The 11,522-nt window shown below is 45.1% G+C and overlaps 1 protein-coding gene across 1 annotated transcript; it reads left to right on the top strand.

Annotated features, from left to right (window-relative positions):
* Window positions 1–1,560: 1,560 nt before the first annotated feature.
* LOC110530674 lies at window positions 1,561–4,654 on the top strand. Its single transcript, XM_036986326.1, has 2 exons — window positions 1,561–1,725; window positions 2,256–4,654. The coding sequence occupies exon 2, from the start codon at window positions 2,263–2,265 to the stop codon at window positions 3,703–3,705; it is 1,443 nt and encodes a 480-aa protein (XP_036842221.1). The 5' UTR covers window positions 1,561–1,725; window positions 2,256–2,262; the 3' UTR covers window positions 3,706–4,654.
* Window positions 4,655–11,522: the final 6,868 nt, after the last annotated feature.

Raw genomic sequence — 11,522 nt, 5'->3', positions numbered from 1 at the left:
TTCTTCCCTGCTCCTCTGTTCTCATCTCTTTCCCTTTCTGTCTTTGACCCCCTCTCACACCTCTCCCCCACCTCCTCTTTCTTCCCTGCTCCTCTGTTCTGCTCTGTTCTCATCTCTTTCCCTTTCTGTCTTTGACCCCCTCTCACACCTCTCCCCCCACCTCCTCTTTCTTCCCTGCTCCTCTGTTCTCATCTCTTTCCCTTTCTGTCTTTGACCCCCTCTCACACCTCTCCCCCCACCTCCTCTTTCTTCCCTGCTCCTCTGTTCTGCTCTGTTCTCATCTCTTTCCCTTTCTGTCTTTGACCCCCTCTCACACCTCTCCCCCCACCTCCTCTTTCTTCCCTGCTCCTCTGTTCTCATCTCTTTCCCTTTCTGTCTTTGACCCCCTCTCACACCTCTCCCCCCACCTCCTCTTTCTTCCCTGCTCCTCTGTTCTCATCTCTTTCCCTTTCTGTCTTTGACCCCCTCACACCTCTCCCCCCACCTCCTCTTTCTTCCCTGCTCCTCTGTTCTGCTCTGTTCTCATCTCTTTCCCTCTCTGTCTTTGACCCCCTCTCACACCTCTCCCCCCACCTCCTCTTTCTTCCCTGCTCCTCTGTTCTCATCTCTTTCCCTTTCTGTCTTTGACCCCCTCTCACACCTCTCCCCCCACCTCCTCTTTCTTCCCTGCTCCTCTGTTCTCATATCTTTCCCTTTCTGTCTTTGACCCCCTCTCACACCTCTCCCCCCACCTCCTCTTTCTTCCTCTCTGTTTTTATAATGGACACCAGATGTGCATTGAGGTACAGGTTGAACTTGTTTTATATTACAATTGTAATTTTTATAATGCAAATACTATGTATTTATAACACTTGGATAATTAACTTTCAATAAAGCTTTTCACATTCTCTACTGGTTGAAATTAAGTCTCTCATTTGATGAAATACTACACCTATCCTGTGTCCTCAGATAAGTGCAGGTGAAGGAAATTGAATGGTGAGATGAACCTGTTTTAGAGAATTTCCATGATGCAAATCCCTGGTGAAAGAGCCATTCATTTGGCTTGCTGATTTTTGATACTGTTACTAGTACTTTTTGAGCTCCAAAACATTATCTGAATTCTTCACCTCAGGAACATTGGATAGTGAGGAGAGAGCCTCATTCTGGTGCACACGTTTTTGCAGTGCCATCTAATAATTTGGACAGTTAAAATGTATGTGAACCCACATGTCAGGATCTGATATAATGGCAGGCAACTTTTTAGGCTTTACATGAGAGATTTGCAATTGTTTCATAGTTTTAAGTACATGTTTAAGCACTACTGAACGAGGAGACATTTTGAAGCCAAATAAAAGTCTCTTTTAGCTGAACGTAGCCAAATTATCTGGCTCACCGAAAAGATTCAGAATGCCCAAGCGCACTACAAGAAGCATGGCTTTCATTTCTATAGAAACTCTCAGATCCCGCTCATAACATTTTCTGCGTTCTGAAAGTGAAAGGTACTCACTCTAAGGATAAGTTTCATTTCTGATGAAACATGAGTGACCCAGTGACATCACAGATCAGCCTTTGTAAAACTCAGTTTTTCTAACCCCTGTTTTGTATCTGCGTGTACTGTGTACTGGTTATGTGTATGTAGGCTACAAGAAGCACCTATTAGTCAGTTTCAATCCTGGGATCTGTTGACAGAAAAGAGAGAAACAAACACAGTCAAGACTAGATTCTGGTGGTAGACTGCACAAGAAGGTGAGTGAGATGTTTTATTGGAACTCGTTTTATTTTGATGTGAGGACTTATTACATCATATTACAGTATTGATCGTGTTTACAAGTTCCAAATGTTATTTTGGAAAACCTCATCGTACATATTGGGACAAATTGCTCTGATATAGTTACAGTTCACTCCAAAATAAAAGTTTGTCTGATATCTTCTGACATTTTTAGTGCTAACATTTTCAGACCAAGACTTTTTTGGAAATCCTAAAACGTTAAACCTATTGCCAACCACAAGAAATAAGCTACTGATACAGACTATACATGCAGTGTAATGTGAGGACTTATTAACTCATATTACATTATTGGGACAAAGGTCCGATATAGTGACAGTTAACTTCAAAATGAAAGTTTGTCAGATATTTTCTGATGTTTTGGGGGTGGGGGAGCTCCTAAAACTTTTAATGTATTCCCGAGCACTAGAAATAAGTTACAGATGTATTTATTTGTTTATTAATTTATTGAAAAAATGTACAAATGTTGACACTATTTGTTTTGTCTTAGGTCGACCATGGTTGAAAAGGGCATCCTGGGTTGTTTCATCTTGTGTCTGTCTCTGACCTCAGTATGCGCTGTCAGAGGAACCCTTAAATCAATAGATGATCTCAAGGACATACAGTTTGGTCACACCTTTCCTCGACACGGCCTCATGCTGCTCCACTGGCTAGCCAACAACATTTACATTGACAACAACGGCAACATGAGACTCAATTTCAACCCAACCAGTGGAGACAATGGCTTTCATTTCTATGGAAACAGACCACCTTCATTACCTATTCTGCATCCTGAAAGCGGAAGTTACTACTCACTAGGGAATATGAAGAGAAATGGCTCAAGGGCACTTCCTTATTATGTAACTCGAAGATTCTACAACTCATGGGGACCTGAGAACAACAGGGACAGGGTCATACTCAGAGTTAGGGAGGATGGGTCCAATCAGTTCATTGCAGACGAGGTCTATGTCACACAGCACTATCAACAAAATGAAAACAGAGGAAGTGGCTATGATCCAGCCAATACAAACCGTGTCAATGTCAGCCTCCTTAGACAAATCCAAAGTCTACCAACCATTGACCAAAATGACATTCCACGTATATATAATGTAGAGATCAACCACAACAGTCTGCAAGAACTGGAAAAGATCTGGAGACACACACCTGGTCTGGCACTTCTTCTGGCAATTGTATTGTACTTTACACGTCCCAAAACCTTATTTATTAAGGAGCAAGCTCTTCGTTTAACATCTCTTCCCCAGAGTGGCATGGAGGATAAGGATAATGCATTGATTAAGCTTGGTGTGAAAACCACAGATAGAGGAAAAGCCAGGATCATCTGGAGTGGGATCCCCAAGAGGCTATTAGACCAGGGTGTAATGGTGATGCTTTATAAGAGCAATAACAGTGACAGTAAGAGCGTGCTGGACAGATCGTCAGTCGGGGGCAAAGCCTCTGGGAGCTATAACACCTCAGTACCCCTTAACCCTGGTCTCCAGGTCCGGCTCCATAAGGAGGTAAAATCATGGTGGAATTACTTGGGGTGTGGGTCCACTATCGGAGAGGAGATCTGGAGAGGTTCTGAGTTTCACGATGCCAACAGAGAGATTCCTGTTGATATTAACGGACATGACGCCAGTCTGCAGCTATTTGTAAAGGATGGAAAGGCCTGCGCTCGTCTGTATGTAAAGAAATCCTTCACTGCCTGGAAGAAAACTTTTAATAACTCCTGGGTTGGGTTCTACTCTTCTGAAGGCACCCTGGATTATAACACCTGGCAATGGGCTGTAAAGTTCTCTGAGGAAAGCCACTCTGATTGGGCAGATATACCTGGGTATGATGTCTATGTGTACAAGTCTAGTATGACCATGTCTCCTGGGGTCCAGGTCAGATTCATGATGGAGAAATCTGGGGGTGAAAAGGCACGCACTCCACCCTGGGAGAGACTTGTCCAGTGGTGAGCTCACCTGAACATGATATATGACGTTGATATTCTCATTTTTAACTGCTTGTGTAACTGCTTTTGTTAATGTTTAACATGTATGTACCCTGCTTTTAATTTGGTTTAATTGCTAATCTGTGTCAAATGTAAAAGAGAATCTGTTCCCAAAAATCCCTTCTGTTCATCTTTCTTTGCTATTTTGAGGGGATGACAAACATGCTGTTGGTGTGGGTGGGTGGCTTGACCTGTCCTCATGACAAACATGCTGTTGGTGTGGGTGGATGGCCTGACCTGTCCTCATGACAAACATGCTGTTGGTGTGGGTGGAGGGCTTGACCTGTCCTCATGACAAACATGCTGTTGGTGTGGGTGGATGGCTCGACCTGTCCTCATGACAAACATGCTGTTGGTGTGGGTGGATGGCTCGACCTGTCCTCATGACAAACATGCTGTTGGTGTGGGTGGATGACTTGACCTGTCCTCATGACAAACATGCTGTTGGTGTGGGTGGATGACTTGATCTGTCCTCATGACAAATCTTTCAGTAAATTACATTTTATTTTTCTCTTTATGATGTATCATGGGCTGGAGATCTTTGTAAAGAAAGGGGGGATACCTAGCCAGTTGCACAACTTAATGAATTCAACTCAATGTATATTCCACATTTAATCCAAACCCTCTGAATCCACGCCATCGGTGCTCAGGGAGCAGTTGTTGGGGGTTAATTGCCTTGCTCATATGCAGAACAAAATATTTTTCCACCTTTACGGCCTGGGGATTCGAACAAGTAACCTTACTGGGTTGATGGCCCAATGCTCCACCAGGCTGCCTGCTGCATTTGTATGGTGTTGACTGTGTTGATTGGTTCTGTTTATTGGTGTTAATTTTTGTGTTTTGTGAAAATTCACAAAAAAAGCTATATGATAAATTCAGGCAAAAATGTACAATAAAAACCTAAGAAAAACAAACAAAATGGTGGATTTTTTCTTATCCCAGGATCCACTCTTGACCTAGTGGTTAGAGTGTTGGGCTAGTAACTGAAAGGTTGCAAGCATTTGCACAACCAAAACATTTAGTGCCAGTCAAGTGAGAAGAGATATTGTGGCTCCCAGGATCCCATGTTGCATACCTCTGGTCCAACAACAGCTGTGTGATATACTGCCCTCTCCTGGTCTTCACAAAGTACTATATTTGTCTCACACAGCCAACATGGAGGACGGATCAGGGCTGAGTTCCTTTCCCGGAGGTTTTGAGCTAGAGTCATACAAATATATGTGTTTCTCCACTCCAAAGATTAATCCACAGATAGAAGGGGAAACAGTTTGTTTTTGTTAGTTATCTTTGATTCATCTCTCATCGTTCAAGCACCTACGTGGGTTAGTATCACTGAGGTATCTACTTACGTTCACATACACTGACACTGCTGTCATCTTTCTTACTGGGATTACTCTCCCTGCACTAGAGCTCAGTGCTCACTGGACAGACAGCAGTATGCTGTGAACATTCTCTGGGAACCCAGAGCACATGGACAGCTAAATAAGCCAACAGCACTACCCCTGGCTAACTGGGGTCATGACCTCAGAGCATGAACATACAATGTTACAGTTTTTTTTTTTTACAATCGCTAGGACCCATTTTTCAATACTTAGGTCACTTTTTCAAAACTCTTCACACAGTGAGCACAACAGCAGTCTGTGGGCTAAACTGTGGATAATTGCTTCATTGCTAAACTGGATAATTGCTTCATTGCTAAATTGTGGATAATTGCTTCATTGCTAAACTGTGGATAATTGCTTCATTGCTAAACTATGGATAATTGGTTCATTGCTAAACTGTGGATAATTGGTTAATTGCTAAACTGTGGATAATTGGTTCATTGCTAAACTGTGGATAATTGCTTCATTGCTAAACTATGGATAATTGCTTCATTGCTAAAACTGTGGATAATTGCTTCATTGCTAAACTGTGGATAATTGCTTCATTGCTAAACTGTGGATAATTGGTTCATTGCTAAACTGTGGATATTTGGTTCATTGCTAAACTGTGGATAATTGGTTCATTGCTAAACTGAGGATAATTGGTTCATTGCTAAACTGTGGATAATTGGTTCATTGCTAAACTGTGGATAATTGGTTCATTGCTAAACTGTGGATAATTGGTTCATTGCTAAACTGGATAATTGGTTCATTGCTAAACTGTGGATAATTGGTTCATTGCTAAACTGTGGATAATTGGTTCATTGCTAAACTGTGGATAATTGGTTCATTGCTAAACTGTGGATAATTGGTTCATTGCTAAACTGTGGATAATTGGTTCATTGCTAAACTGTGGATAATTGCTTCATTGCTAAACTGTGGATAATTGGTTCATTGCTAAACTGTGGATAATTGGTTCATTGCTAAACTGTGGATAATTGCTTCATTGCTAAACTGTGGATAATTGCTTCATTGCTAAACTGTGGATATTTGCTTCATTGCTAAACTGTGGATAATTGGTTCATTGCTAAACTGTGGATAATTGGTTCATTGCTAAACTGTGGATAATTGCTTCATTGCTAAACTGTGGATAATTGCTTCATTGCTAAACTGTGGATAATTGGTTCATTGCTAAACTGTGGATAATTGGTTCATTGCTAAACTGTGGATAATTGGTTCATTGCTAAACTGTGGATAATTGGTTCATTGCTAAAACTGTGGATAATTGGTTCATTGCTTTGGCACAAAATGCATTCAATGCATTCATGCATTCATTCATGCAGTCATTCTTTCAAATTTCATGAATTCTTTTCTCATTCAGACACAACCACCACCAAAACTCTATGTACCTACAGGCCAATTTGCACATGTTTACATACTCTATTCAAAACTGTTGAATTAAGTTCAAAACCTAACATAACACAAAATTAAATAAGACATTATTAATCGAATCTAAACGATTAAATACTATCAAAACAATTTGACCAACCACAGCTGATTCCCATTGTAGCTGAACACCTACCCAGATGTTAGTCTTTCAATTTCATTACCATCTATGCAAAAGGGGACATCTTAGGAATAATGCTGTACTGTAATTTAAACATGGATCCAGCCAGAGATAGAGAAGTGGCTGACAGAGGAAGAAGAGTGGCTAGGAGAGGAAGAGGAGTACGTACGCGTGGTGGAAGAAGACTGAGAGGAAGATCAAGAGCTGTAGTCTCAGATGAGATAAGGGTTACTATAATTGATCTTGTAATAAATCATGGTCTATCAATGAGAGGGGCCACAGTGGATGTCCCGGGCCAGAGGGGTGCCAACATCACAATGTGTGCAGAAATATCCTCTGTTGGATTGCTGTTACACAAACCGATAATTGAGCCATACAACACCGAGCGTCTCATTTAATTCCTGGATGACCTCCATGGAAGGGTTGTGCCAGGTGAGGAAAAGGTTGCAGTGAGGCGAAAACGTTTGTTATTGTATGGGACAATGTAGCATTTCACCACTCTGGTGCAGTCACAGAAGGGTTTGCAGCCCATCCCAGGACGGTGTCACTTTACCTCCCACCTTACTCTCCATTCCTCATAGAGGAATTATTTTCCTCATGGAGGTGGAAGACTTATGACCACCATACACATGATCAAATGTGTATTTCCCAAGATGACATAAGATGTGATGTGGATGAGAACCTGTGGCCAAATGCAGAAGACAGAGTTGACTGCCAAATTGCTCTACTTGCTGCCTTGCTGAGCTGTAGTGCTGCATGTACGAACTACAAAAGTAAAACCAGCCACGTCACGGACACCGACGTCTTGCTTCCAGACAAACGTAACACCTTTTTTGCCCACTTTGAGGATAATACAGTGCCACCGATGCGGCCGCTACCAAGGACTGTGGGCCTCCCCTCTCCTTCTCCGTCGCCGACGTGAGTAAGACATTTAAACTTGTTAACCCTCGCAAAGCTGCTGGCCCAGTCGGCATCCCTAGCCGCGTCCTCAGAGCATGCGCAGACCAGCTGGCTGGTGTGTTTACGGACATATTCAATCTCTCCCTATCCCAGTCTGCTGACCCCACATGTTTCAAGATGGCCACCATTGTTCCTGTACCAAAGAAGGCAAAGATAACTGATTGAAAGGACTATTGCCCCACAGTAGTGGCGGATTTAGGCATAGGCGACATGGGCAGCCTCCCAGGGCGGCATCTTTTGCCGGGGGCGGCATGGGGCGACCACGCAAAAAAAAGAAATAATAATAATAATTCGGAATTGTTCTGAATTGAATTTGCTTGATCCGTTTTCTAACGCTCATTTGCACGTCATGTCAATGATATCATGTCATCGTGTGGGACTGTGGGTCAGTTAAACTTGTCGGAGTGGGCGCCCTGATTCTAGTTTGTGAGCTAGGTCTCCCACTCAGAAGTACGAGATGGGGAGAGGGCGGGGGTAGGTTGACCTCAGGTCTCCCCACTGGAAGCCCGAGGTACTGGGAGCGGGGGAATCTATGAAATAGCGCTCTTCTAACTTTGTACACTACTAATAAAAACAGTAATGGAATTAGTTGTGCAATTTAGTTTGTTTGTTTCTTGTTTGAAGTGCAATAGTGTAATAATCAGGTTATCTTCCTTTTGAGTATGTTATTCTATTTGTGTATTGGTGTGATATAGGATTTGTGTATTGGTGTGATATAGGATTTGTGTATTGGTGTGATATAGGATTTGTGTATTGGTGTGATATAGGATTTGTGTATTGGTGTGATATTGTCATGTACTGTCATGTTGTCTTGTCTCTGTCCTTTCCCTTCACCCTGTCTCCCTCTGCTGGTCGTGTTAGGTTACCTTTTCTCCCCCGCTTTCCCCCAGCTGTCCCTTGTCTCCTCTAACTACCCATTCACCCCGTTCCCCACCTGTTCCCTTTTTTCCCTCTGATTAGGTCCCAATATCTCTCTCTGTTTCTGCTCCTGTCCTTGTCGGATTCTTGTTTGTTTGTGTCATTCATGCCTGAACCAGACTGTCGTCATGTTTGCTGTAACCTTGTCCTGTCCTGTCGGAATCTGCCGGTCCATCTGAGCCTACCTATGTTTGGTAATTAAAGAAGCTCTGTTTAAGTTGATTCGCTTTTGGGTCCTCATTCACGCACCGTAACAGAAGAATCCGACCAAGAATGGACCCAGCGACTTCGGATCCTCTCCACTCAGCCGTCGAGATCCAGGGAGCGATGCTAGGCAGACACAAGCAGGAATTGTCTGCTGCTCGACATGCCGTTGAGACCCTGGCCACCCAAGTCTCCAACCTCACAGAACAGGTTCACCATCTCCGCCTCGATCCACCGGCCACTTCCAGGGCTTTCGAATCTCCGGAGCCCAGAATCAATAACCCGCCGTGTTACTCTGGGGAGCCCACTGAATGCCGCTCGTTCCTCACCCAGTGTGATATTGTGTTTTCTCTCCAGCCCAACACTTACTCCAGGAGCACTGCTCGTGTCGCCTACGTCATATCTCTCCTTATTGGACGGGCTCGTGAGTGGGGCACGGCAATCTGGGAGGCAAGGGCTGAGTGTACTAACCAGTATCAAGACTTTAAGGAGGAGATGATACGGGTTTTTGATCGATCTGTTTTTGGGGAGGAGGCTTCCAGGGCCCTGTCTTCCCTATGTCAAGGCAATCGATCCATAACAGACTACTCTATTGAGTTTCGCACTCTTGCTGTCTCCAGTGGCTGGAACGAGCCGGCCTTGCTCGCTCGTCTTCTGGAGGGTTTCCGCGCAGAGGTAAAGGATGAGATTCTCTCCCGGGAGGTTCCTTCCAGCGTGGATTCCTTGATTGAACTCGCTATTCGCATTGAGCGACGGGTTGATCTTCGTCACCGAGCTCGTGGAAAGGAGCTCGCGCTCTCCGTCGCCTCCCTCTCCGCATCACTACCATCTTCCTCTGCCGGCTCGGGTGCTGAGCCCATGCAGCTGGGAGGTATCCGCATCTCGACTGAGGAGAGGGAACGGAGAATCACCAACCGCCTCTGTCTCTATTGCGGTTCCGCTGGTCATTTTGTCACTTCATGTCCAGTAAAAGGCCAGAGCTCGTCAGTAAGCGGAGGGCTACTGGTGAGCGCTACTACTCCTGTCTCTCCTTCAAGATCCTGCACTACCTTGTCGGTCCATCTACGCTGGACCGGTTCGTCAGCTTCCTGCAGTGCCTTAATAGACTCTGGGGCGGAGGGCTGTTTTATGGACGAGACCTGGGCTCGGGAACATGACATTCCTCTCAGACAGTTAAAGGAGCCCACGGCCTTGTTCGCCCTGGATGGTAGTCCTCTCCCCAGGATTCAGCGTGAGACGCTACCTTTAACCCTCACTGTTTCTGGTAATCATAGTGAAACCATTTCTTTTTTAATTTTTCGTTCACCTTTTACACCTGTTGTTTTGGGCCATCCCTGGCTAGTTTGTCATAATCCTTCCATTAATTGGTCTAGTAATTCTATCCTCTCCTGGAACGTCTCTTGTCATGTGAAATGTTTAATGTCTGCTATCCCTCCTGTTTCCTCTGTCTCTTCTTCACAGGAGGAGCCTGGTGATTTGACAGGGGTGCCGGAGGAATATCACGATCTGCGCACGGTGTTCAGTCGGTCCAGGGCCACCTCTCTTCCTCCACACCGGTCGTATGATTGTAGTATTGATCTCCTTCCGGGAACCACCCCCCCCCCGGGGTAGACTATACTCTCTGTCGGCTCCCGAACGTAAGGCTCTCGAGGATTATTTGTCTGTAGCTCTTGACGCCGGTACCATAGTCCCCTCCTCCTCTCCCGCCGGAGCGGGGTTTTTTTTTGTCAAGAAGAAGGACGGGTCTCTGCGCCCCTGCATAGATTATCGAGGGCTGAATGACATAACAGTGAAGAATCGTTATCCGCTTCCTCTTATGTCTTCAGCCTTCGAGATCCTGCAGGGAGCCAGGTTTTTCACTAAGTTGGACCTTCGTAACGCTTACCATCTCGTGCGCATCAGGGAGGGGGACGAGTGGAAGACGGCGTTTAACACTCCGTTAGGGCACTTTGAATACCGGGTTCTTCCTTTCGGCCTCGCTAACGCTCCAGCTGTCTTTCAGGCATTAGTCAATGATGTCCTGAGAGACATGCTGAACATCTTTGTTTTCGTTTACCTTGACGATATCCTGATTTTTTCACCGTCACTCCAGATTCATGTTCAGCACGTTCGACGTGTCCTCCAGCGCCTTTTAGAGAATTGTCTTTTTGTGAAGGCTGAGAAGTGCACTTTTCATGCCTCCTCCGTCACATTTCTCGGTTCTGTTATTTCCGCTGAAGGCATTAAGATGGATCCCGCTAAGGTCCAAGCTGTCATTGATTGGCCCGTCCCTAAGTCACGCGTCGAGCTGCAGCGCTTTCTCGGCTTCGCGAACTTCTATCGTCGTTTCATCCGTAATTTCGGTCAGGTGGCAGCTCCTCTCACAGCCCTTACTTCTGTCAAGACGTGCTTTAAGTGGTCCGTTTCCGCCCAGGGAGCTTTTGATCTCCTCAAGAATCGTTTTACATCCGCTCCTATCCTTGTTACACCTGACGTCTCTAGACAGTTCGTTGTCGAGGTTGACGCGTCAGAGGTGGGAGTGGGAGCCATCCTTTCTCAGCGCTCCCTCTCTGACGACAAGGTCCACCCATGCGCGTATTTTTCTCATCGCCTGTCGCCGTCGGAACGTAACTATGATGTGGGTAACCGCGAACTGCTCGCCATCCGGTTAGCCCTAGGCGAATGGCGACAGTGGTTGGAGGGGGCGACCGTTCCTTTTGTCGTTTGGACTGACCATAGGAACCTTGAGTACATCCGTTCTGCCAAACGACTTAATGCGCGTCAGGCGCGTTG

This window comes from Oncorhynchus mykiss, chromosome 8 (genome assembly GCF_013265735.2).
Source record: "Oncorhynchus mykiss isolate Arlee chromosome 8, USDA_OmykA_1.1, whole genome shotgun sequence".
Classification (NCBI taxonomy): domain Eukaryota; kingdom Metazoa; phylum Chordata; class Actinopteri; order Salmoniformes; family Salmonidae; genus Oncorhynchus; species Oncorhynchus mykiss.
This window is presented reverse-complemented; position numbering and strand designations above follow the sequence as displayed.